This window comes from Hylobates moloch, unplaced genomic scaffold (assembly GCF_009828535.3).
Source record: "Hylobates moloch isolate HMO894 unplaced genomic scaffold, HMol_V3 SCAFFOLD_241, whole genome shotgun sequence".
NCBI lineage: Eukaryota > Metazoa > Chordata > Mammalia > Primates > Hylobatidae > Hylobates > Hylobates moloch.
In genome coordinates, this window is record NW_026652516.1 from 9,472 (window position 1) to 36,900 (window position 27,429).

A 27,429-nucleotide genomic window follows, 5' to 3' on the forward strand; every position below is an offset into this window, starting at 1 on the left:
TATTTGGGGCAGCAGACCTGTGTGGAAGCAGTTATCAAAGTGGGGATGTGACACACACCAGGAGAGGGGAACAGACAACACGTGAGGTAAGAGATTGGAGGGTGGAGATCGGCTCTGGATGGTGTCAGTGGAGAGGTGGGACTGGGCTTTATTTTGCAGATGAGGGAAGTGTTTTTTTTTTTTTTTTTTTTGAGACGGAGTCTCGCTCTGTTGCCCAGGCTGGAGTGCAGTGGCGCGATCTCGGCTCACTGCGAGCTCTGCCTCCTGGGTTCACGCCATTCTCCTGCCTCAGCCTCTCCGAGTAGCTGGGACTACAGGCGCCCGCCACCACGCCTGGCTAATTTTTTTGTATTTTTAGTAGAGACGGGGTTCCACAGTGGTCTCGATCTCCTGACCTCGTGATCCGCCCGCCTCGGCCTCCCAAAGTGCTGGGATTACAAGCGTGAGCCACCGCGCCCGGCTGGAAGTGTTTTTATAGACAGAGCTTGATGAACAGGGCATTCCAGGAAAAGGAAAATGTTATAAACAAAAGCAGGAGGCAGGAAAGCACAGAGCACATCTTCGAAATTGAGCCAGTGTGGTTTTGCCAGAGTGGAGGGGACATGGCAGGGCATGGCAGGGCTGCTGAGATTGGAGAAGGTGGGACTGACTTTATTGCAGAGAGCCTGGAGTGCCTGTAATTCCTCTTCTGAATTTCATGCCACAGCTGAGAGGTTGAAAAGTGCTCTCTGGTCAACAACTTTTGTTGTCTGTGGTGGTTGAGATCACCTCTGAGAACTCTCACAATCCCATCTCTTGAGGAGATAAATTGTTTGTGGAATGATTTCCCACCAAGCTTTTGAGTGGCTTCAGTGGATTTCCAGTCGAAATATCTTTGCTTTCATAACTTTGCTGCGGCCTGATGGTATCCTGGAAGTCTTGATTCTACCAAGCCTTCCAGTTCTGGGGTCTCCCGGGTGAGATCAGTCAAAGTTTCTTTCACTCCATGTTCTATATGTTGGCATGTGGTTGAAGTGAAAATGCCGCCCACTGGGCAGCACAGATGCCATGGTAACATATATATATATATATATATATACACACACACACACACACATACACACACACACATATATATTTTTTAAAGTGGTACAACTTTTTAATTTAATTTAATTTTATTATTATTATACTTAAAGTTTTAGGGTACATGTGCACAATGTGCAGGTTTGTTACATATGTATCCATGTGCCATGTTGGTGTGCTGCACCCATTAACTCGTCATTTAGCATTATGTATATCCCCTAATGCTGTCCCTCCCCCCCCCCCCCCCTTTTTTTTTTAAGAGATGGAACTTTGCTCTTGTTGCCCAGGCTGGAGTCCAATGGTGAGATCTCAGCTTACTGCAACCTCTGCCTCCCAGGCTCAAGAGATTCTCCTGCCTCAGCCTCCCGAGTAGCTGGGATTATGGGCACCTACCACCACATCCGGCTAATTTTTTTGTATTTTTAGTAGAGATGGGGTTTCACCATGTTGACCATATCTGGTCTCGAACTCCTGACCTCAGGTCGTCTGTCTGGCTCATCCTCCCAAAGTGCTGGGATTACAGGTGTGAGCCACCGTGCCCAGTGGGTAACAGATCTTTAAAATTCTGGCAGTTAAGCAGGGGATTTTGGAGAGAGCCTCTTTCACTTTTTGTCCTCCAGATCTTAGCATTTTTTTGGGGGGACACGGTCTTATTCTGTCCCCCACATTGCAGTGCAGCAGCATGATCGCATTCACTGCAACCTTGAATTACTGGGCTCAAGTGATCCTCCCACCTCAGCCTTCCAAGTAGCTAGGACTACAGGTACATGCCACCATGCCCAGCTAGTTTTTAATTTTTTTGCCTAGAGATGGGGTCTCGCTATGTTACCCAGGCTGGTCTTGAACTCTTGGCCTCAAGTGGTCCTCCCACCTCAACCTCCCAAAGTGTTGGTATTGCAGGCCTGAGACACCACACCACCAGGCCAGATTTTAGCATTCGAATTGTATAGTTACAGACTGCATTCCTGCTTCCAAAGAGCGGTGAAAACAAGTTTAAGGAGGAAACAGTGGCTTTCAATACACTCTAGGGCAGGCTTCTCAAACTTTGTTGGGCATAAGAATGACCCGGAGAGCTTATTACTCTGATTTCAATAGGTCTGCATGGGTCATTAAATAGAGTAACGCCTGTCTTTGGTTCGAGAGACAGATGCAATTCCTCTCAGCTTCTGACTTCTAACATTAATTGTCAGTAGCGGCTGGGTGCAGTGGCTCATGCCTGTAATCCCAGCACTTTGGGAGGCTGAGGCGGGCAGATCACCTGAGGTCAGGAGTTCAAGACCAGCCTAGCCAATATGGTCAAACCCTGTCTCTACTAAAATTAGCTGGGCATGCTGGCGTGCAGCTGTAGTCCCAGCTACTTGGGAGACTGAGTCAGGAGAATCGCTTGAGCCTGGGACGGGGAGGTTGCAGTGAGCTGAGATCATGTCAGTGCACTCCAGCCTGGGCGACAGAGCGAGACTCTGTCTAAGAAAAAAAAAAAAGTCAGTAGGGAGAAATGATTTTGCCTGATGTTTTTGGTTTAGGTAGTTTTCCCTTTAGAGGAGGCACAAGGGGGAAACATTAAATTTGTGCCAAACCCTGGAGAGACTGAAGTAAAAAGAATTTAAGTGACAGAGCCACTCTCTTGTTAAGGCAAACCAAATTGGTCTTTTCAGGAATCTAAATTGCAACGGGAGAAAAATCTATTCTTGCTGAATGTTCCAAATAACAGAGAGGCAGATTCTTTAATAGTGATGGTAATTAGAAGGACTGGCCCAGGTCCTCCATACTGCCAAGAACTCATGGCTGAGTGACAGGTTTCAAAGAGGATTTGAAGGTGGATGATGTTAAAATCTTACGGGAAGTCAAGAGGGGCACCTTGCTTCATTCTGGATGGCTCATGTTTGGAATGTTAAAACCTTACCGGAAGTCAAGAGGGGCAGCTTGTTTCATTCTAGATGGCTCATGTTTGGAATAGTCTATTCAGGTCTGAGGTCAACTTTGGGGACAGAGATGGGGCTCAGGGCAGCAGAGAACAACAATGGTGATGAGAATCAAGTCCGTTGTCGATGAGGAACAGACACATGAGAAGTCTGGGGAAAATTTAAGCAGGGAAACCATCCCTGTCCTCAGATATTGGAAGGGCTAACTTGTGGAAGAGAGATTTGACTTGTTCTGTTGCACTCTAAAGGATGGAAGTAGGACTGATGGGTAGACTTCAGCTCAAATGAAGAATGACTTTTTAACAACTAGAGTTGTTCTACCACAGATTCAGCTGCACTGTGAGGTAGTGAGTTCTCTGTCACTAGGGGTATGCATTAAGAACTGACCATCACTTGGAAGGTGTTGCAAAGGGGACTTAAGCTGTGGCATCCACAGACCCATTCCACTCTGAAAGATTCAATGATTGTTTAATTTTTACATACATCTCCCCTCCCACCAACCTTCCAGGATAGGACATCTAAGTAGTAAAATGTAATCATGAATTCCCTAAAATCAAAAGAATAAATAGCCTTTCTGCATTTTGTGATGTGACATTATGTTATTTTCCTGATTCCCATGCTCTCAGACCTGTTGGGTTTGGTCAGACTCAGTTCATCTTGCACAACAAGCAGCAAAAGTATCCACATACTTGTAATGGCCTTTCGAGTCCCATCAGAGGGTGAGGAGGGTTGGTAAAGTGGTTAGTGAGAGGTGAGGTCAAGTTGGGGAAATTTTAGATAAAGTCTGAAATCCTGAATTCACAGGAACACGGGGGAGAAATTCTAGAGAAGGACGTGATGATTCACAGCACTGGGTCACTCCCTGCATGGGAGTGGTGCCCATTCTCAAATGGGCATGAGCGTGGGTGAGGAGTGGACAGAGAAAATGTTTGGGAAATTGGCATGATGAACGCATTGTTTGTGAGTTCCAGCAACAGGAGGGGCAGCGTAAAAAGCTGGCAGGGGAGTACAGGTTATAAAACAATGGTGTCTGTCTTAGTTGGCTCAGGCTGCCACAACAAAATACCACAGACTGGGTGGCTTAAACAACAGAAATTAATTTTCTCATAGTTCTAGAAGTCAAAAATCGAGGTGTCTTCAAGGTTGGCTTCAGGGGAGTCCTCTCTTCCTGGCTTGTAGACGGCTGCCTTTTTGCCGTGTCCTCATATATGGCCTCTTTACTGTGCATGTATAGGAGGAGAGAGAGAAAGAGATTTCTGGTGTCTCTTCTTATAAGGACACCAATCCTATCAGATTGGGGCCCCACCCTTATGAGCTCATTTAACCTTATTATCTCCCTAAAAGCCCTATCTCCAAATACCATCACCTTGGGGGTTGAGGCTTTAACATGAATTTTGCAGAGAGGACACAATTCTGTCTATAACAGTATCCATTGTAGCTCTTGCTAAGTGTCTTTGAGGGTGAAGTAATTATCCTCTTGGGAGGAGAAAGGAGGGAAAGGACAGTGATTGAGAATCAGCTGTGTCAGTCACAACTGGTTCATAATTTCATTTGACTCCTGCACCAACCTTGCCACGAGAGAAGACGGAGGCTTGCAGATGTTCTAATCACCCAGATAGTAAGAGGTCAAGAAAACATTCGAACTTGAGTTGTAAAACTCATGCTGTCTTTGCACTTGAGGGAACTTTACCTTGAAACCTTGCTATATTCCTAAGACTATTTTTAGGCCTGTAGCTGTCAGGAAGACCACTTGACAGGCCATTTTGGGTGTCCAGGAGAGTCTCTGAAAAGGTCAATGTTATGATCAGAGTTGTGCTTTGGGGAGGTTGCTTGGCCATGTGGGTGGGTGGGGAGGTGACTGATGGAAAGGAGAGAATAGAGATCCTCTAGCAGCCCGTTACTTGGTCCTGTTGAGAGACAGTGACAGGCAGCACAAGAGCCATCTAGAAAGAGCTAAGTGGCCATAATATTGTGAAGGCAGAGTCAGAGTTTTGGTAAATGATTAAGTGTAGGTCATGGGGTAAAGAGAGGGAGTCCAGAATGAGGAAGGTTGTTCCCCTAATAGAAATGAACAGAACCTGGGCTCAGGACATTCTGGTACCCCAAGCTCTCCTGGCCTCATTCCACTCTCTTCTCAGATAGTGAGTGGGGACTTCAAGACAGCCTGACATTGCTTAAAGTACAATGTCCCTGTTTGGGAGAGAGATTGGAGAGGACTTTTTGAACTTATGACTCATCTAATGCAGTTAATAATTTCTGGTAATTATGTCCTTAATAGTACAGCATTAGGCTTAATTATTTATCAAGCAAGAGGTGATAAATGAAAAGATAGTGGGTCAGGGCAGGTAGGCCACTTGCAGAATGAAACTTTTGATTCAAAGTGGACTGTTAGGCCAGGTAGGGTGGCTCACATCTGTAATCCGAGCATTTTGGGAGGCCAAGGCGGATGGATTGCTTGAGACGAGGAGTTCAAGACCAGCCTGGGCAACATGGCGAACCCCCGTCTCTACAAAAAATACAAAAATTAGTCGGTGTGCGCCTGTAGTCCCAGCTACTTGGGAGACTGAGGCTGGAGGATCACTTGAGCCTGGGAGGCAGAGGTTGCAGTGAGCTGAGATGCACCACTGCACTCCAGCCTGGGTGACAGGAATAAAACCCTGTCTCAGAAAAAAAGAAAAAAGTGGACTGTTATCCCCCTCAAGCTTTGAGCAGAAGGAGGTAGATGTCTCTAAGCAACCTGCCTTCCGCTAGGTTCCCCTTCTTAATGAATGGCGTCCACCCAGTTACTCAAGTCCCAAATCTAGGAGTTACCTTTGATTATTCTGTCCCACATTTCCCACATCTAACCTATCAACGGAGCCCACCAACTTTGTTTCTAAAACATAATTCCTAATCTCTACGCTTGCCTTTGTCTCAACTGTTGTCACCCCAGTCCAAGCCACTGTCCTCTCTCACCTAAGCCAGGGATAGTCTCCCACCTGGTTGTTCTGTTTTCTCCTTTGCCCCCAACACTGCAATCTGTACACAACTTAGAGCAATTTAAAAAAGCATATTAGGTCCTGTCCCTCTCCTGCTTAAAATCCTCCAGTGGCATCCCATCTCACTTAGAATAAAACTAACCTTTTTTTTGAGTCAGGGTCTCACTCTGTCACTTCAGCTGGAGTGCAGTGGCACGATCATAGTTCATTGAAGCCTGCAAGTCCTAGGCTCAATTGGTCCTCCCTCCTCAGCCTCCTAAGTAGGTAGTACTACAGGCACGCACCACCATGCCCAGCTAAGTTTTTACATTTTTTTTGTAGTAGCAGGGTCTCACTATGTTGCCCAGGCTGGCCTCCAACTCCTGGTCTGAAGCAATCCTCCTGCTTCAGCCTCCTAAAGTACTGGGATTAGAAGCATGAGCCACCACACCCAGCCTAAATGGCTCTATTTTAAAATATTAAGATCACAAATCATTATCATATATCCACCTTCTTTTTGCTTCTCAACTATGCATACCTTTCCCACTTGTGGGGTGTCAGGGGGTCTTTGCTTAGGTGGAATGATATTCCTGTGGTCTCTGAATGATTAACTTTTTTGTCATTCAGATCTCAGCTTAAATGTCTGAATTATAATAGTAATTCCTTAATATTAGAGAAAGTCCATAGAGTGACCTTCTCAGACTCTTCAATCTAATCATTCTATCACACCCTCTATTCTCTTCATAGCATTTACCACTCTCTGATCATTGTTTTTGTTGTTTATTTATTTATGTTTACAGTATTTGAATATAAGCTTCTTGAGAGTAGGGATTTTGTCTGTGTTATTCACAGCTGTTATTAGTGCTTGACACGTGTAGTAGATGCTAAGTTAATATTTGTTGAGCAAATGTATTAATGCACCTGCACCAACCACTGTCTCCTCATTGTCATTCTGAGAACTTTTTCTGGCTAAGCCTTCAGAAATCTCCCTCTCCCCTGATTTAATATTTGGCACTAAGCACCAGCTGCCTTATACTAGGAATAGGGGCTGGTATAGTTAGAACAGTTTCTTGGCATAATCTGTCTTTTGGGAAATAAGCGTTTTGTTCCAGGTTTGGACCATCTTTGGGACATTAGATAAATAACTACAAGCCACTCTCCATCTGCTTAGCAAGAATGGGGATAATTACACTTGTTTGGTTCTTATCAAATGCTGCTGTACCTTCTCCTCTTGGATACGGAAGGACTTTAGAACTTTCTGGAGTTCTTTTTGGCCTCAAATGCAATTGAATGGCTGACACAGTATTATGATTGGTTAGTGCGAGATCCCTCCCTTGCTTTACCTGATATTTTCTTTTTTTGTCTCCCATTCACAGTCCTATTCTCCTTTCCCCTTCCAGTCTTCCACTCTTGGGTATTTGATATATGTGCTTCCAGTCTGTCTTCTATAATCTATATTTAGACGTGTGTGTCTTTGAAAAATGCAGTGTTTTGTGCATGTGTCCGTGTGGGTCCCTAGAACCTTTGTAAAAAATATCAATATTATATGATCTAGAGAATTATTATTATTATTAATATCATCTCTTGTTACTTGGGAGTTCATGGAGTCACATAATTTAATAGCTAGGAATCACTTGCAAATCATCAGCTCCATGCCCCTCCTCATTTGACCAGGTGGCTAAAGTCCAGAGGCTTCCTTTGAAATGATTTCTTTCAAGAAAATTGTCAGTGTTTACTGAGAGCCTGTATTGGGCAAGACCCTAAGCCACCAGGCATGCTGGGAGATATGGAGATCAAGGGCTCATGCTCCTACGCACACAGCCTTGAAGGAGATTTTTAGGGAGGCCTGGTGGCTGTGGGACTTCCCATATCTTCTTCAGGATTGGACATGGGGCCCACAAAAGACTCACAGATGATCTGGTTTTGGGATACATCCCACTGCTCCTTCTCCAATCCTCTCCTTTTCATCTTTACTATTTTCCAAGTTTCCACATCTGCCTTCTGAACCAGCTGTCCCTGATGATTCCAGCACAGTTGTGCTCCCAGCCCGCCTCTGCTCTTTCTTGTCCTTCTCTTGGCTGACATGTCTCCTCTCTCTTTGACCCACTCTGAGTGTCCTGGTGGAGCACAGAGCCCTCACCCACCTGACTTTCTTTTGCGTTTCCAGATTGGAGCCTCCCTCTTTGCTAGTAACATTGGAAGTGGCCACTTTGTGGGGCTGGCTGGGACCGGAGCAGCTTCAGGCATCGCGATTGGAGGCTTTGAATGGAATGTGAGTAACACTGCAGCCATGGTGCACTGGAGCTGGAAGGAGCCTTAGCAGTCAACCAGTTCAATCTATGCTCAGAGGAGCTGAAGGTGTTAGGGAACCCTTCAGGGTCACCCCAGGGTGCAGACAGAGGAGAGGCATGACTTCAGGAGCCTCAGGGCCCTGCTCCCCTTCCACCAGAGTAGCATGAGAAAACCACTGGTATGACTAGTGGTTTTTCTGTTTTCCCTTCATGTTAAAAAGCCAAGGCCCTTCTGGCCATGTTTGAGGTTTGGAAATGCTTACCACCAGATTTCCATTATTATTATTATTTTTTTATTATTTTATCTTTAGAGACAGGGTCTTGCTCCATTGCTCAGGCTGGAGTGCAGTGGTGCAATCATAGCCTACTGCAGCCTCAAACTCCTGGGCTCAAGCGATGTTCCCACCTCACTCTCCCAAGTAGCTGGGACTACAGGCATGTGCCACCATGTTTGGTGAATTTTTTAATTTTTTGTAGAAGCAGGGCCTCACTATGTTGCCCAGGCTGGTCTTGAACTCCTGGCCTCTAATAATAATGGTAGTAGTAATAAGAAATGTAATTATTTATTATTACTATTATTGTTATTATTAAAGCTGTCTAAGTGGCATTTTACTCTGTGTAAACCAGGGAAGAGGTGAAGGAGAACCCAGTGCTCTAGCTGTGGCCCAGTGCTGTGATGTTGATGAGCTGCCTCCTGGGCTCCTCTCTGCTGTTTTCTAGCTGCTATTTCCATGGGCCAGTTAGGCAGCCAAGGCCTCCTCCAGTCTCTAATGGCTTTTTAGGGGAGAACATGCTGGGTAATTTTTCTGCAGCAGCTGAGGGACCCTTCAGGTGGCAGGGATGGACTAAGGTTCCTCCTAATTTGTGTCCACCTTTTGTGTTCATTTCAGGCCCTGGTTTTGGTGGTTGTGCTGGGCTGGCTGTTTGTGCCCATCTATATTAAGGCTGGGGTAAGTATCTGCTCTGTTATTTCATTTGCTGCTGGCAAATGTATCTGTCAGCTTGGTCTTCCTAGAGGGCAGAGGAGACATTATGGGATAAATGGCAGAAAAATCTGTGGATTGGCTTTCACTCCCAGGTTATGAAATTCCCAACTGTCTGCAATGGCATTATATGTATATATTCCTCCTCCTCCTCCAGGGCAAGGGTCTGGCTTCTTAGTGATGCCCAGTGACAGGTTTATTGGGCTGGGATAACACCTAGCTACTCCTACAGTGGTAGGGCATATGGGATTAAAATGAGCAAATGGCTGGAGGTCAGGGGCCATCTGGCCACCTCACAGACTTCTCTGGCCAGCAAAGGTTATGAATCCTTGACCACACTTCTGTGGCTCTGATATCAGGATGGTGTCACTGTTCTGTCTGCTCTGGGCCCTCTGGTCACTGTGGCTGGCAGTGACCTCCCTCGCACCCCACGCAGGTGGTGACGATGCCAGAGTACCTGCGGAAGCGGTTTGGAGGCCAGCGGATCCAGGTCTACCTTTCCCTTCTGTCCCTGCTGCTCTACATTTTCACCAAGATCTCGGTGAGTCCACTGCCCTGGGGAGCTGGGCTGTCTCAGAGGCTGCCACTCTCTTTCCTCATCACATGCTGCCCACCAAGAGGCGGCTATATACATTTCTATTAACTTGGCCCCTTAAGCCTTCTTGCTCCTTGGAGTAAAGTCCTATTTCTGCATCGAGGAGCCATTGGAATTCAATGGAAATCTGTCCTCCACTGTGGTGCAGGTTGAAAACACAAACAGGTTTGTGAAGGTTCAGGGAAAGCAGTTCTTAATAGAAGATTAAAAGGGAGTTAGGGATGGAACTCCCTATGACCCAGCAATCTCACTACTGGGTATATATGCAAAAGAATTGAAATTGATATATAGAAGAGGTATCTGCACTCCCATGTTCATTGCAGCACTATTCACAATAGCCAAGATATAGAATCAACGTAACTTCCATTAATGGATGAATGGATAAAGAATACATGGTATATATACACAATGGAATACCACTCAGCCTTAAAAAAGAAGGAAATGCTGTCATTTGTTGTGAACATACTGTCCATGTTCATAACACGGATGAACCTGAAGAACATTATGTTAAGTGAAATAGGTCAGGCACAGAAAGACAAATACAGCATGATCTCACTTGTGTGTGGAATCTAAAAAAATTAACTCAGAAGTGGAGAGTAGAATGGTGGTTACCAGGGTCTGGGGGTGAGGGGGTGAGGAGTTGGGGAGATGTTGGTCAAAGGATACAAAATTTCAGTTAGATAGGAGGAGTAAGTTCAAGAGATCTATTGTACAACATGGTGACTACAGCTAATAACAATGTGTTTTGAAAATCAGAGAAAGATTTTAGCTAGGCTTACTAGTGTGTGCCTGTAATCCCAGCAACTCAGGAGGCTGAGATGGGAGCCCCAGGGGTTTGAGGCCACCCTGGGCAATGTAGTGAGACCCTGCCTCTTAAAAAAAAAAAGATTTTTAAGTGTTTTCACCACAAAAAAGGGAAGTATTTGTTTGAGGTAATGTATATGTTAATTAGCTCAACTGAGCCATCCCATAATATATAGTTTAAAATATCATGTAGTACATGATAAATATATACAATTTTTATTTGTCAATTTAAAAAAGGGAGGAGTTAGGGATATCTAGGGGTTGGCCCCAACTTTAGAGACAGGCATGGGCCTTTGTGCCCTGCCAGGGTAAAATCTGACTCTATGTTACATTTCTCACGCACTTAAACACAAGCAGCCAGTGCCAACTCTGGAAGGCACTGCTGAGATTCTGTCTTTTCTGGACAGAGAAGTGAAAACCCTGGAGTTTGAACGAACTTCTCCTGAATCAGGAGTAGAATCCAGGTCTCCGATTCTCAATTCACTGTCCTTTTCCCTGCACAAGGCTCCTGCTTTTTCTCGGAATCAGCTCTGTGGGCCTTTAATTGCTAATTCTCTGGGGGATTTTTACTCTCTCTGAACCCAACCACTGGGGCTGCCCCTATACCATTTAGCCTGCTGTCCGTGCCAACCTGGAGCTGTAGGTCCACCTTGCAGAGCTGAGATTTCTCAAGGATTGGAGGGCCACTCGGGTACCTTTGAAAGCTGGGCAGAGCTCTTGGCTGACCTACTGGAGCAAACATTGTGTTTCTTCCACTCCCTCCCTCCCTCCCTCCTTCCTTCTTCTTCTTCCTTCTTCCTTCTACTTTCTTTGTCTTCCTTTTTGTGAGATAGGGTCTTGCTGTATTACCCAGACTGCCAGACTGGCGCGCGTGGCAAGATCATAGTTCAGTGCAGCCTCTACCTCCTGGGCTCAAGCGATCCTTCCACCTCAGCCTCTTGTGTAGCTGGGGCTACAGGTGTGTTCCACCATGCCCAGATAATTAAAAAATTCTTTTGTAGAGACAGGGCCTCGCTATGTTGCCCAGGCTGGTCTCAAACTCCTGGACTCAAGCAATTCTTCTGCCTCAGCCACCTAAAGTGTTGGAATTATAGGCATGAGCCACTGCGCCCGGCCTTGTGTTCCTTCTTTACTTCACTTTTTCTTCCTTGAAAGTGTTCAGGTCAATTCCTCTTGATTGTGAAATAAAACAAAGCAACAACAAAAAAACACAAAAAAATCAGGCAACCACTAAACTTCTGAGATATCTTTCTGACAGCCCAAAAGATGGTAGGAAGAGAAAAGTTTGCTTATAGATTTTAGTGTGCATTTTTTTCTGTCCCCAAGGTGACTGTCAGTCTGATAAAGGTTAAAGCGATGGTATAAAATGAAAAGAAAAGAAAATGTAAATGATAAGGAATAAGAGAAAGAAAATAGGACTTTGGTAAGAAAACTACCTTGGAGAATAATTGAAGGAGCTGGCTCCTAGTCTGTTCCCCTGCCCACTAGCTGGTGACCTGGGATAAATGTCATAAAAGCTCTTTAGAGCTTAGCTTCTTTATGAGTAAGATGCGGATAATAATTCCTGCCTTGCCTAGATCACTGGGTGTTGGTGAGCATCCAGTGAATTTATTTGAAAACACAAAGTGTTCTTGAAATGTAAGATATAATGATAATGAGGCCGGGTGCAGTGGCTCACGCCTGTAATCCCAGCACTTTGGGAGGCTGAGGCATGAGGATTGCGTGAGACCAGGAGTTTAAGATCAGCCTGGGCAACATGGCGAGACCCTGTATCTACAAAAAATAAAAAATATTAGCCAGGTATGGTGGTGTGCACCTGTTTTCACAGTTACTCAGGAGGCTGAGGCGGGAGGATCACTTGATCCCAGGAATTCAAGGTTGTGAGCTATGATCGCACCACTGCACTCCAGCCTGGGTGACACAGTGAGATCCTGTCGCTAAATAAATAAATGAATGAAGATATAATGATAATGAACATGGTTAATTGAGAACCTTCAGCACTCTCTGCAAGAAGCTTTCTGGGTTGCAGTAGGGCGGAGAGAGAGAGGTGGTGTTTTTTGAGATCACATAGGGAGTAGCTCCAGCTTTTCCCCTTAGCCAGCAGTTGCAAAGTGCTCACCGCTCTATCAAAAGGGTTGTCTCATTGCCTATGATCACTTTTTGTCTCTCTTGTTGTTCTCCCCTATCCAGCACCAAAGGCGAAATTGGTCCAATCTCAGTATCTTGCAAAAGATCTGCCCTGGGTGAGATGTGAGTTGGGTTGGATCTGAATTGAGCCATCTACTTTAGCTAGGTAGGGTTCTGAAAATACAGTTGCTAGTGTTTCTATTTTCCTGATTACTTAAAGTTGAGACAACAGCAACATTAAATAACATTTGCAATTTTTTTATTATGGAAAATTTCAAACATACGTAAGCAAAGATAGAATAGGATAACAAGCACTCACGGACCTAACACTGATCACTTAGCTTTAATAATTATCAACGTTTTGCCATTTTTGGTTCATCTATCCTCTTCCAATTTTTTTCCCAGCAGTATTTTATTTTATTTTATTTTATTTTTTCCAACGTTTATTTTAGGATCAGGGTACATGTACAGGTTATATGGTTAAATCGCATGTCATGGGAGTTTGGTGTACAGATTATTTTGTCACCCAGGTAATAAGTATAATACCGATAGTTTTTGTTCCTCAGCCTTCTCCCATCCTCCACCCTCAAGTACGCCCCAGTGTCTATTGTTCCCTTCTTTGTGTCCATGTGTACTCAGTGTTTAGGTCTCACTTATAAGTGAGAAAACACGCAGTACTTGGTTTTCTGTTCCTGCATTAATTCAATTAGTATAATGGCTTCCAGCTCCATCCATGTTGCTGCAAAGGATGTAATCTCATTCTTTTTTATGGCTGCATAGTATTACGGTGTATATGTGCCACATTTTCTTTATTCAGTCCACCACTGATGGGCATTTAGGTTGATTTCATATCTTTACTACTGTGAATAATGCTCAGCAGTATTTTAAATCAAATCTCAGATCCCATGTGATTTCACTGTAAATTCTTCAGAATGTACCTTTGACTTTTAAAAAATATAACCATTGTGCTATTATCATATTTAACAAAATTTACAGTAATTTCTTAATTTAGGTAGTTTAATACCTGGCCCATATCAAGATTTTCCTAATAGTCTCAAAAATGTTTTCTTACAGTTAGTTTGTTTGAATCAGGATCTGAACAAAGTCTAGATGACATTGCATTTGGTTCTTTCTTTAAAGGAAATATACATGTGTAGGTCTTCAGCCTACTACAGTTATTTTTCCCTTTTACATTATTACCTTTCTGTCCTGGCCTACATGAATAAACAATTTTTTATTGGGTTATATGTCTATTTGTTGTTCAGTTGTAAAAATTCTTTAGATATTCTGGATGCTAGACCCTTATCAGATATATGACTTGCAAAATGTTTTTCCCCATCCTGTAGGTTGTTTTTTCACTTTCTTGATAATGTCCTCTGATGCACAAAGTTTTGAAATCTTGGTGAAGTTCAATTTATCGATTTATCTCTTGTTGCTTATGCTTTTGGTGTCATTTCTAAGAATCCATTGCCAAATCCAAGGTCATGAAAATGTACCCCCTTGTTTTCTCCTTAGAGTTTCATAATTTTAGTGCTTATATTTAGGGCTTTGATCCATTGTGAGTTAATTTATGTATATGGTATGGCCATGTGCCACCATGCCCAACTTCATTCTTTCACATGTGGATATCCAGTTCTCTCAGCACCATGTTTTGAAGAAATGATTGTTTTCCCACTGAATGGTCTTGCACGTAAGTTTTTACTGAACTTGGTGAAAACATGCTCTTGCTGATAATGCTGTTAAGGTTTTGTCTTAGTTGGGGCCAACACCTAGGAACAGTGCTGCCTCCTTGTGTAGCTTCCTGACTCACACTGCTTCTGCCCTTGACCCATGCCTTTGTGCTTTCTCCACTAATGTCATGATTCAGCCTCCTTTACTTTCTCCTCCTCTGCTTCAGGGTTGGTGTTTTTGTTTGTTTGTTTGTTTGTTTTGTTTTTTTAGATGTAGTTTCACTCTCGTTGCCCAGGCTGGAGTGCTGTGGCACGATCTTGGCTCACTGCAACCTCCACCTCCCGGGTTCAAGTGATTCTCCTGCCTCAGCCTCCTGAGTAGCTGGGATTACAGGCACGTGCCACCATGCCCAGCTAATTTTTGTATGTTTTTAGTAGAGATGGGGGGGTTTCACCATGTTGGCCAGGCTGGTCTCGAACTCCTGACCTCAGATTATCCACCCACTTCGGCCTCCCAAAGTGCTGGGATTACAGGTGTAAGCCACTGTGCCCAGCCCCCAGGTTGGTTTTTAGTTATAAGATGAAAAGCCTGGGCTTTCCCATTTTATTTGATTAGAGACCAGTGTGCAGAGCCTGGACTGGGAAATGCTGGGAGGGCTAGAGAAATCGGGCTTTGGCTTCCTGAGAAAGGGCAGTGTGTCTGTCTAAGAAGAGAAAAGGGAATGTGAGCTGGAGGGTGAGGAGGTCACACTGCAATGAGCAGGAGGGTGGTACCTGTCTACTGTGCACGTAGAGGAGGATGCTGGGCCTCCCCTTCTCCCAGGCAAGTGTCCTCCAAGTCCACAGTTCAAGCAGGTGAAAGTCTGTGGACTGCAGTTGCCATGGTAAGAGCACTCTTTGTCCTCAGAGCTGGTGCAGGGGTGGCAGGGATGGTCATATAAATAAATTAGGTGCCCAACCTCTCTCCCTGCCTTCTCTATCACCTCACCTATTTTTCAAGTTACTGATTAAACCTTCTTGGACTTGGGAGCCCCCAGGGAGCCGAGGGATAGCCTCTTTCAGCTCAGATCCAGATGGAGCCCATCCCCCAGGAGCCCGCTTTTTCTAAATTTGGCTTTTGAATTGTATGTGATGTGTGCTGCTCCCTCTCTGTGTGATTTTTAAGGCTCCTTACCCTCCTCACCCTCCTGCTCACATTCCCTTTTCTCTTCTTGGACAGATGCACTGCCCTCCCTCAGGAAGCTGAAGCCTTGTTTCTCCAGCCTTCCCAGCATTTCCCAGTCCAGACTCTGCACACTGGTCTCTAATCAAATAAGACTGAAAAGCCCAGGCTTTTTATCTTATAATTAAACACTAACCCTGAAGGACAGGAGGAGAAAGTGAAGGAGGCTGAATAATGATATTAGTGGAGGCCATGACCAACATTATACTTACTCCATCCATTGCCCAAGACCAGGGATCCCTTGACAAATACATAAGAAGTTTGATAGCTGCCCTCTATTTAGTGCCGGTCTCTTCATGTAGTCTCCAATAGGGGTTTTACTTACACCCTCTTCAGTTCTCAGAAGAGTACAGCATGGGTAGGGATTTCTATTATTTGTTTGTTTGTTTACTGAGATAGGGTATTGCTCTGTTGCCCAGGCTGGAGTGTAGTGGCATGATCATGGGTCAATGCAACCTTAAACTCGTGGGCTCAAGTGATCATCCTGCCTCAGCCTCCTGAGTAGCTGAGACTACATCCATGTGCCACCATGCCCAGCTATTTTTTACTTTTTTTTTTTTTTTTTTTAGAGATAGGGTCTCACTATGTTACCCAGGCTGGTCTTGAACTCCTCACCTCAAGTGATCCTCTTGCCTTAACTCCCAAAGTGCTGGGATTACAGGTGTGAGCCACCACATCTGGCTGGGATTTTAATTTTATTTTCCATTTTATGGGAGAGAAAACTGAGTCTCAGAGAAGTTAGGTAATTTCCCCCAAATTACACAGCTAGTATGTGGCAAAGCCAGGACTGGAGCAGGGTCTCTCCAGTGCCAAAGTCTGTTCTCAGTGTTCTGCCCTGTGCTTGGATGGGATGAAGGCATAGAATGAGGGGATGGGATAGATCATGTGGTCTTATGTCCTGCGCTTTCATTTTACAGATGGAGAAACTGAGGTCCAGACAGGGGAAGGGACTATGAGGGGTTAAACAGGAGCAGAACTGGGATGAGAAGCAGATTTCCTCACACTGAATCTAAACCTTTTGACATTATATGCCCCCTACCTTCTAAGTCTTTCATTCTTCCAGTACAGAGTAGGTTAGAATTCAAGACCCTGGGAAAAATGAAGAGAGCCAGTTAAATGAACCTCACAATATAAACGAGTTGCCAAGAGTAGGATTTGAGAGGACTGTGAGGAGAGAACATCAGCTGCACACTGGGTATATGAAGGATCTGAAGGAGGGACATCTGGGCAGGGGGTAGGGTAGAGAGGGATGCAGACAGGCAAGGCTTTGTCTTCATAAATTCGGTTGGTTTTAGGTTCAACATGAGTCACAGAGCATGAAATTTTAAAAAGAATTACACCGATATCAACTGTACCTGCTAGAAGCTCACTTCAAGACACACAGGAATGCAGGGCTCATGGACAAAAGAAAATAACTGTTCATTAACAAAATATGGTGATAAGGCATTTATATTCCACACAAACCAAGATTCACCAATTGTATGTGTGTGTGGAAGGGCACAGACGGTTTGTGATGGGTGAGACGAGAGGAGGGATGGTGTGAGATTCCTGTCCAGAGAGTGAACAACCAGGGACCTGCCACGAAGGCTTGGGGAGAATGTAGGGATCCAGTGGGGTTGTAATTAATGGGAGAGAGGAGAAGGTACAGGGCATTGTAGGTGCAGAGCCCAGATGTGGCCCAGGCCATTGGGCAGCTGTGATGTGGAGCCTTGGCTATGGCTACCATCTTTTGGTCACGTATTTTTGGGCTCCGAGACTCAGAACTGATTGTCCTTCCATGAGCTCCTGAATTTTATTGGCTCCCTCGAGCACCTGCCTTATCAAGCTCTGAGAAGCATTCCATTCTGTAAAATTTCCCGGCATGTGCATCTTATGCAAATGTGCACAATCCCTGGAGATAAAGCCTCAGATTTTATGACTTACGTGTGATGACTGAATGTTCATGTCCCCATTTGTGTTTCCTAGGGCTGTTATCACAGATCACAGCTACAATAAATGTTTACAGCAATTTTGCTGTCCATTTTGGATCCTTGGGTGAAAAGAAGAGCTTTGGCTTTTGCTTAAGATTTGAATGCTCATTCCCAGGGCCACTCACTTTCACAAGTGGAAAGAGAAATTTGAGTAATGGTTCTTCACCATCTGAAACCACGAGGCTTGGCAGGATTTATCAAATGCTCAAATACATCTTGGTTAGGACCAGAATGGACAGCAAACACACACATATAAAATCACTGGATCTCAAAACATCAGAGCCAAGGCGAAGCAACATCCCCAAAGCTCCCAATCAGACTCAGTCACTTGCAGATGCGTTCCAACTGGGTTCTGTATTTTTATTCCCCATGAGTCCCATGGACATTGTTCAGCCAAATTTTCAAAGTGACAGGAACTACACCCCTAGGCTAAATCCAGCACATGATCTATTTTTGTAAGTAAAGTTTTACTGGAGCCCAGCCAAGCCCATTGTTTGTGTTGTCTGTGGCTGCTTTTATGCTTTAATGGCAGAGTGTGACAGAGACAGTAAATGCAAAGCATAAAACATTTACTTCCGGGCCCTTTACAGAAAAAGTTTGCCAATTCTTGATCTAGAGGACCATAATTTTTTATTTCACTTCAAGTTGGTTTTGCTTAGCAGCACTGGAGAAATTTTCTTCTTTCCCTTCCGCCTCCCCATTTCCCTCTTTCCTTCCTTCCTTCCTTCCTTCCTTCCTTCCTTCCTTCCTTCCTTCTTTCCTTCCTTCCTTCCTTCCCTCCCTCCCTCCTTTCTTCCTTCACTCCCTCCTTCTCTTTCTTTCTCTCTCTCCGTTACCTTCCCTTTCTTTCCTTCCTTCCCTCCCTTCCTCTCTCCCCCTTTCTTCACTCTCTTCCTTTCCCTTCCTTTCCCCTTCTTCCTTCCTTTCGCTCTTTCCTTTCTCCCTTCCCTTTCCTTTCCCTCCCTCCATCCTTCCCCCTACTCTCTTTTAAGGGCTAACATTAGTTTAGGGAAAGAGCAATCTGGGATAAGCTGTGAAACAAATGGTCTCATGGGATTACAGGACAGTTATTTTATATCAAAGCTGGTGCTGTGTTCCCTATACAGTCCCCTATTTTTATAAATAAAAAATTTAATGAAATACTTCAAATATACAGGAATGCAGAAAGAATATAGCAAACACCCTTATATCCACCACTCAGATTTTATAGATCTTAACAATTTATTATTTGTAGAAAAGAAATAAAACATTACAGATATAGCCGAAGACCTATTTATACCGTTTTCTTGGTCTCATTTTCCTCTTTCCTAAAAGGTGAATGCTGTCTTGAACTTGGTATGGATTCTTCTAGTCTATGTTTTTATATTTTTACTACATATATATGGGTACTCATATAGCCATAAAGAATATATTCTGATTTAAAATTTCTGCTTCCTGCACTTTTGAAACTGTAGGAAAAAATATAACATTGGCATTTAAAAATCTTGGGGTGGGAGATGCACACTGTTATCTCCAATACCAGTATTTTCATATTTTGGCCTTGCTCAAATTGTGTGTATTCTTTCACAAAGTTGCAGTCAGAATATGCGCACCATTTTGTTGTCTTCTCCCCAGCCCTACCATCAAATTGTAAATGTTGTTCCAGTTTCAATTTTCATAATTATTATTTTTAGGGGCTGCAGAACATAACTGTTGACATATAATTTTTAGAAAGCCACTTAAAAATACTCTGGTGGACAAAAATCTCTTGACAGTGGTCACTTTGGGGCTACTTTTACTTTTCAGTGTGTAACTTCCGTGATTTTTTATTTATTTATTTAATTTTTATTTATTTTTTTTGAGCAAAACTCTGCCACCCAGGCTGGAGTGCAGTGGCACGATCTTGGCTCACTGCAACCTCTGCCTCCCAGGTTCAAGCAGTTCTCCTGCCTTGGCCTCCCAATTAGCTGAGATTACAGGCATGCGCCACCACACCTGGCTAATTTTTGTATTTTTAGCAGAGACGGGGTTTTACCATGTTGGCCAGGCTGGTGTCTCAAACTCCTGACCTCAAGTGATCTGCTTGCCTCAGCCTCCCAAAGTTCTGGGATTACAGGCATAAGCCACTGTGCCTGGCCTGTGGTGTTTATTTTAACCTCCCACACATACATTATTTTATTTGAGATTTTATTTTAAAAGTAAATTAAAAATTTTTTCTTTGTTGTTAAAAAAGACCTTGCTGGCTGAGCATGGTGGCTCAGGCCTGTAATCCCAGCAGTTTGGGAGGCTGAGGTGGGTGGATCACAAGATCAGGAGATTGAGACCATTCTGGCCAACAGGTTGAAACCCTGTCTCTACTAAAATACGAAAAAAATTAGCCAGGCATGGTGGCACACACCTGTAGTCCCAGCTACTCGGGAGGCTGAGGCAGGGGAATCACTTGAACCTGGGAGATGGAGGTTGCAGTGAGCCAAGATTGTGCCACTGCACTCCAGCTTGGCGACAGAGCAAGACTCTGTCTCCAAAAAAAGACCTCGCTTTCTGTAGAAAATATTCCAGAAAGACCTTGCTTTTCAATGTTGTTTTGAGGATCAAAATAATGCATGTGCCTAAATGTCCTTGGCAAACTGTAAAACTCTCTGAACATGAAGAAAAGAAAAAACAAACAAAAAACCCTAGTGAGTTTGTTTGGCAGCTAGGAAGGACCAAAGACTAATGTCAGAGCACCCAGACTAGAGTGGCCTTGCTCAGCTGGAGTCACCTACATAAGCTTAGCTAAGGTATTCCCAGCCTGGCCTTTGGCATGCCAAGGGCAGAATTCATCTGTGAAGTGAGAATGACTCATGTGAGGAAGAATTTGTCCTAGGTTTCTTCAATTCACCAGGGAGGTTTCCTTAGAATCCTTTATCTGTACTGTTAGAAGGAAATAGAATATCATATAAACAAGATTTCTATTAGCCTAACACTTTTCAGAAGTCTTTATAGAGGTCATTTATAGCATTATCTTATAACTTATGTGTTACTTCTTTGTGACTAATGACAGCAAGGCACATATTAATGAGGGTATCACAGTCTACTATGGCGTGTTGTCATAAAGCATTAAAAATTAACTACTCTGGAAAATCAACCAAGGGCAGTTTAAAGGCAGTATCAACTTTGTAATCTTTTCCTAGCTTATTTACACTTATTAGCTAATCCACCAAATCAAACGTGTGTTCATTTAACAGAATTTCACTGCGATCAGTGAATGGGGCCCCTTGAATTTAAGTAACTTTATGTGACTGTGTAGAGGCATGAGAGGAGAGGGACCAGCATTATAAATATTCATTGCAATTTCAAGTGGCCCAGTGTGCAGAGTCAGGAAGAAGTGGCCATTTCACTTTTGGCAAGACTTATGCACAGCAGGGGCCCCTTCCTCCTCTTGGGCTACTGCAGAGGGCAAGGCAGAATGGAAGCGGTCCAGGACCTGGGAGAAGAATGCTTTCCTCACTGCAGACCTTTCCCACTTCCAACCACTGAGAATCACAAGCCCCTGGAGCCAGGACTTCCTGCATAAACACGAGGACACTGAGAATTAGAGAGGGGAAATGTTTTGCCCAAAGGTTTGCAGGCCTAGAGTGGCGGCACTGGGGCTAAAATGCTGGTTCTTCTGACTGCTAGCTCCAGGGAGAGAGGAGTTTCTTTCTAACTCACCATCTCTCCTCCCACCTCCTGGCTCTGCCTCCCCTCCTTCACCAGGAAAGGTGGTGACTTGGGTCCCCTGGGTGAGAGAATCTTCAGGGGAGGTCTGGGCAGAGGGGAACTAAGGCATCAGGTCCTCAAAAGGCCCACCTTGGGGAAGGGGGTCGAATCACCTTCCAGGGCTCACGTGTTAGCTCAGAAGCATGGAGTTGGTATTAGATGTGCTCTTTGCTAATTAATGGAGGGAGGGAATAGGAGATTCTCATAGGAGGGACAGGCAGGTATGGTGGGAAACTTAAACACTGGAGAGCCCTCAGGAGCAGCAATGGGATGGGGACTGGGAAACGGGACTAGAGAGGAGATGCAAGATGTAAGAGGAGATGTGAGAAGTAAGAGTCCAACCCTGCTGGCCCATCCCCAAGGCTCCATCTGGGCGCCGTCTGCATGCCATGAAATGTTAGGGTTTGTGCAGTGAAACAGTTTGTGCATTCATTCCATCTAGGGGAAGTCCAGTTTCTTCCACACCTGGAGATTTGAAAACAAAAGACTCAGCTGGGTGCGGTGGCTCATGCCTGTAATCCCAGCACTTTGGGAGTCCAAGGCAGGCAGATCACGAGGTCAGGAGTTCGAGACCAGCCTGACCAACATGGTGAAACCCTGTCTCTACTAAAAATACAAAAATTAGCTGGGTGTGTGATCCCAGCTACTCAGGAGGCTGAGGCAGGAGAATCGCTTGAACCCGGGAGGCAGAGGTTGCAGTGAGTTGAGATCACGCCACTGCACTCTAGCCCGAGCGACCGAGTGAGACTCCGTCAAGAAAAATAAATAAAAAAGACTCACCATGATCATCCCTTAATACTACCCTCCCTGGTATTGTTTTGGAGATGACATGAACGTGTATTTGGGGTGACCCTGGTGCTCTCTGCTGGTTTATATGAGCAACTGCACCATCCAGCCAGGTAGAAGGTTCATTAGGAGAAGGCCGAAAGAGACAGGAAGGAGAAAGGGTGAAGGTGGAAGAACTGCATCGAGAATTCAGGAGTGAGGAGGGAGCAATTCTCCCAGAAATTACATGAAATAATCTAAATAAAACCAGCAAGTACCAAGCCTGCTATGTAAGAGGTGCTTGGTGACGTTCTGGTTGTGTCTGAGTCAAGATGGACTGCATCCGGGTTGGGAAGTTAAAATTACAAACTTGCTAAGTTTCTCCCCGCTCCTGGGTGGGGGTAGAGTTTCTCACTTATGGACTCTCCAGCACTCAGACTTGCTTTTGGGAATGAGCTCTGATAAACCTGTGTACACTGAGGTGCAAAAGATGGACAATAGCTCAGAGCAACAGTCTACAGGTGACTTGCAAGGAACCTCTAAGTGTTAATAGCTGTTCCTTGGCAAAAAGAGTTTGATAGTTCAATGAGTTTGTGAATGTCATGTACCACGTTCCCTCCCTGGGGATTACTGTACATGGTATATATTAAAGGCTTAGAAAAGTTGTGTGTCAGAGAAACCGCCTTAACTCTGTTTAGCATTTTATAGACCTTTTTGACCATGGAATTCTTTTTCTCATGGAATACCTATTATCATCTTGAATAAAGCTTGCTTGGAAAATCAGGAGTAGAGAGACCATAGGCCCTGTAGGCAGCTGACCTCTCTCCCTCCTAACTCCGCCTCTCATCTCCTTCCAGGCAGACATCTTCTCAGGGGCCATATTCATCAATCTGGCCTTAGGCCTGAATCTGTATTTAGCCATCTTTCTCTTATTGGCAATCACTGCCCTTTACACAATTACAGGTGAGTCCATTCAAATAAACCAGCACCTCAAGCCCAGCTCAGGATCAGGCACTAGTGAAGGATAAAGGGAAGTAGGAGAGGAGGTTTCTCTTCTTGAGGAGGAGAGATACACTCAGGTAAGAGTTTGGGAGTGAGGTATTTGCTTAGTCCCAACTCATAGACCCTCCAAGTTATACGAGTGGTTTCGGAAAGCTGTGGTGTTGGCTGGGATAGTCAGGGAAGCTTCTCACAGGAGTGCATGCAGAGCTGGGCCCTGTGGGTTGTGGAGATGACTCAGCTAAGATGGGAGAATCAGAGCAGTGGCAGGTGCAGAAATAAGTGAGCACAAGAGAGTGGAGGCAGGGTAGGCACGCAGATGCTCCTGGCTGGAGGAGGGTGGCCATGAAGAATCGTGGGGGTTTGTGGGGACCATACAGCTTGATAGTTCAAATGAGGTCACAGTATACTGTGTGTTTTGAACACAGTATACTGGGGTTTGGAAAGCCAGGCAGAGGCCTTGGATTTGATGTGTCAGGGACTGGGAGCCCCTGTAAGGAGGGAGAAAGGAAGTGACTTCCACACAGAGGTTTTAGAAGAAGACTCAAGTGGCCACCCAAGAAGCTGGTGCATGAATAACAATTGGGGCTCCTTTGCAGAGGGGTCACTCTGCCTCCTTGGTCGGCGGGGGGAGGGATCAGCTTTAGAACTTGCTGCTTGACTGGAGCCCCACAGCTTTGGGGACTAAGAAAAAGGTAGACATAGAAGCGGCCCTCTGAAATGTGCCAATTTGGTGATGTCCCACCATCTCCACAGCCAGCTGTTTGCTCCTTCCTGCCTTGAGTGTGGAAGACGCTTCTTCTTACCACAGAGGAGCCATCTCCTTTGAGCCATCTTCTGGCTCAAAAGGGTCACACCAGACTCTTTCCCCTCAAGTAGGGAGAAACATTCACCACTTCTATGACAGATGTAGCTGTGGGAACATGCTGAATAGCAGAATACTGTAACAGGACAAGGGAGGGAAGGAAGGAGAAGCAGGTGGACAACTGTGGGGATTTTCTCAGAAGGCCAGCAGGAAGTAGAGGGTGGAGAGTGGGGAAGGAAGCAAGTAGACAGGTCACCCTCCACATGAGGTCAGATGTGTTGTCTTCTTCCCTGCTTAGGGGGCCTGGCAGCGGTGATTTACACGGACACCTTGCAGACGGTGATCATGCTGGTGGGGTCTTTAATCCTGACTGGGTTTGGTAAGTGGGGCCAGGGCAGGCTGAGGAGGTGGGAGCAGAGGTAGAGGGCCTCAGGAAGAGAAAGGCAAGTCAAGCCTCTCTACCTGTTGCCAGCCTAGGCAGTCAGCTGAGGCGTGCTCTGCCCTTCCAAAGGGAGAGTCCAGCCCAGATGGGCTGTCATTATGGGTATACAGGGTCAGCTTCCTCATCCCTGGAAGACTGAAGCTGGGGCTGGTCCTGGATTTTCTGCTGCCCTCTCTCACCAGTCTGGGCTAGTGGTTGTGCTTTGAGCCTGTGATAACATGGTGTTCTGTTTGCAGAGAAACCGGACAAAAAATGATAAGGCTAAGTATCCATCAAGCTAAATCTATTCAGATGTTGCGTCTTCAATCTCAGGCTGGATCTCATCTACGTTTTGATGTCAAATGTCCTTTCTTTTATGAATTGTTGATAGTGGGTGATGTTCCTTTTAATGCCCTTATTTGGCAAAATTAAAAACTTGGCTCTTCAGTGTTGGCCTTCCTTTTTTTTTTTTTTGCAATTTTACTTGTCTATGAAATTTTAAAGATGAGACTGGAGAACCTAGAGGTAAGGGTACTTATTATGGGAGGATAGAAAGTACATTTTATTTCTAGGTGCTCAAGGCCCACTGTGTATCCTACAAAGACTTGTTTTTGCTCTCCATTCTTCTGTTTTCTAAGGACTTTCATTTCATTCTCCCCAGTAGGCCCTGGGTGTTAGCAATGCAGGCAGTGGAATGACTTATTCAAGGACACACAATTGAGAGGTGGCAGGTTCCAGATTTCTCACCCATTCCCTGTCCATCTCATCACACTGCTGGGTCCAGGGGTGGTAGGTCTGGGTCCGAGGTCCCAAAAGCCACTCTGTGTGTCTAGGTCTGTGTGTCTCTAGGCCTGAGTCCAAGGCTCCAAAGGCCATGGCTGACAGCAGAGGATGAGGGAAAAAACAGGGTCTTTGTATGTGGTCCCAACCCAAGGTCTTTCTTGGATTAATGAAAGTCCCTTCCCTTTTATAAAGAGGTTTACAGTTGGAGCACTTTTACAAGTTATTGCTTTGGTCCCCATAGTAGCCCCCAAGGGGGCTGGGCAGGGCTACTAATCTCATTCTATGGATGACAAAGCTGATACCCAGAATGGGAAGGTGACTTGCCCAAGGCCACTCAGTGAGGGCTCTGTCTGTGGGTTGGGTCCTCTCGGTTTCTCAGGCATCTATGGAAAGAAGCTGCTATGAAGAGTTGAAGGTTTCAGAATGTTCATTTCTGTACTGATGTTTTCCAGCTTTTCATGAAGTGGGAGGCTATGACGCCTTCATGGAAAAGTACATGAAAGCAATTCCAACCCTAGTGTCTGATGGCAACACCACCTTTCAGGAAAAATGCTACACTCCAAGGGCTGACTCCTTCCACATCTTCCGAGATCCCCTCACGGGAGACCTCCCATGGCCTGGGCTCATCTTTGGGATGACCATCCTTGCCTTGTGGTACTGGTGCACAGATCAGGTACCCAAGCTGGATGTGTGGGATGGACAGAGTCTTCCCCAGGGCCCTACAGGAACTCCTGTCTGTCTGTGGTTTGTAGGGTTGGGACAGGGAGGGGAGAGCTCAGGTGGTTTGTGAGTTGCCTTTCCCCAGTGATACAGGAGTGCCAGGTCAATGACCCAAGATGGCGAAGCTGGGAAGTACAAAGGTGTCACAGGGTCTCTGGTCTGCACAGCTCCCTTACTGGGCTTTTTCTGGCAGGTCATTGTACAGCGCTGCCTCTCAGCCAAGAATATGTCTCACGTGAAGGCCGGCTGCACCCTATGTGGATATCTAAAGCTGCTGCCCATGTTCATCATGGTGATGCCAGGAATGATCAGCCGCATTCTGTACACAGGTAATAACTTCTGCTGGACCCACAAACCAGTCTCCCTTGTTCTGTCTCCAAGTCACTTCTAAAGCTCTATAGCTTCCTGCTTCCTCCTTTTTTTTTTTTTTTTTTTTTTTTGAGACCAGGTCTCACTCTGTCACCCAGGCTGGAGTGCAGTGGTGTGATCATTGCTCACTGCAGTCTCCAACTCTAACTCCTGGGCCCTAGTGACCTTCCTGCTTCAGCCTCCTGAGCAGCTGGGACTACAGGTATGTATCACTATGCCTGCCTAATTTTTAATTTTTTTTTTTTTTGTAGCGATGGGATTTTGCTATGTTGCTCAGGCTGGTCTCGAACTCCTGGCCTCAAGTGATCCTCCTGCCTTGGCCTTCCAAAGTGCTGGGATTATAGGCATGAGCCACCACACCTGGCCGTCTTCTTTATTTGTTATGGTCATATCCAAGCATTATTGTTCCTCTGCTAGACAGTGAGCAACTTGAGGGAACTTTTGGAGTTGTCTTCCCTGGTTTCTTACGTTGACAATTGTTTCCTCCTTTTTTTTTTTCCCAAATCTTCTAAAGTTATGACATGCCTCCAGGTCACTTCTCCCTAATAATATTTGCTCAATTGTTGCTCAATCTCTTGCTCTCTGCCTTCCACCCTGAATGTTTCTTTGATTCCTTTCCTCCTTTGCCTAGAAATTGTCTTTCTTCCTTAGTCAGAGCTCATCAATGTGTCAGGGCCAGCAGGGTGGGGCAGGCACCAAAGGGTTCTGTGGAGAGCTGCACTCCTGAGGAACCATTTCAGGGCCTTGGAAAGGAATATCCTGTTTGAAACCTTGTTTTAAGAAGGTGAATTTTGGCCGGGCATGGTGGCTCACGCCTGTAATCCCAGCACTTTGGGAGGCTGAGGCGGATGGATCACGAGGTCAGGAGATCGACAGTGAAACCCTATCTCTACTAAAAATACAAAAAATTAGCCAGGCGTGGTGGCGGGCACCTGTAATCCCAGCTACTCAGGAGGCTGAGGCAGGAGAATGGCGTGAACCCGGGAGGCAGAGCTTGCAGCGAGCCAAGATCGCTCCACTGCACTCCAGCCTGGGCTACAAAGCGAGACTCTGTCTCAAAAAAAAAAAAAAAAGGTGAATTTTGGAAACATTTCCCCAATGTCTGCTTGCTGACGTGGCTCTCCATCTCTTCCCAGACAAAATTGCCTGTGTCGTCCCCTCAGAATGTGAGAAATATTGCGGTACCAAGGTTGGCTGTACCAACATTGCCTATCCAACCTTAGTGGTGGAGCTCATGCCCAATG

The 27,429-nt window shown here is 45.2% G+C and overlaps 1 protein-coding gene across 1 annotated transcript; it reads left to right on the top strand.

Annotated features, from left to right (window-relative positions):
- On the top strand, nucleotides 1–27,429 carry LOC116464163 (sodium/glucose cotransporter 1; the record flags this gene model as incomplete). Its single annotated transcript, XM_058434998.1, has 9 exons — nucleotides 1–86; nucleotides 8,109–8,213; nucleotides 9,123–9,182; nucleotides 9,652–9,756; nucleotides 22,946–23,051; nucleotides 24,191–24,271; nucleotides 25,549–25,769; nucleotides 26,010–26,145; nucleotides 27,322–27,429. Coding segments are annotated over exons 4-9 (748 nt in total), but the record flags the coding sequence as incomplete, so codon positions are not given.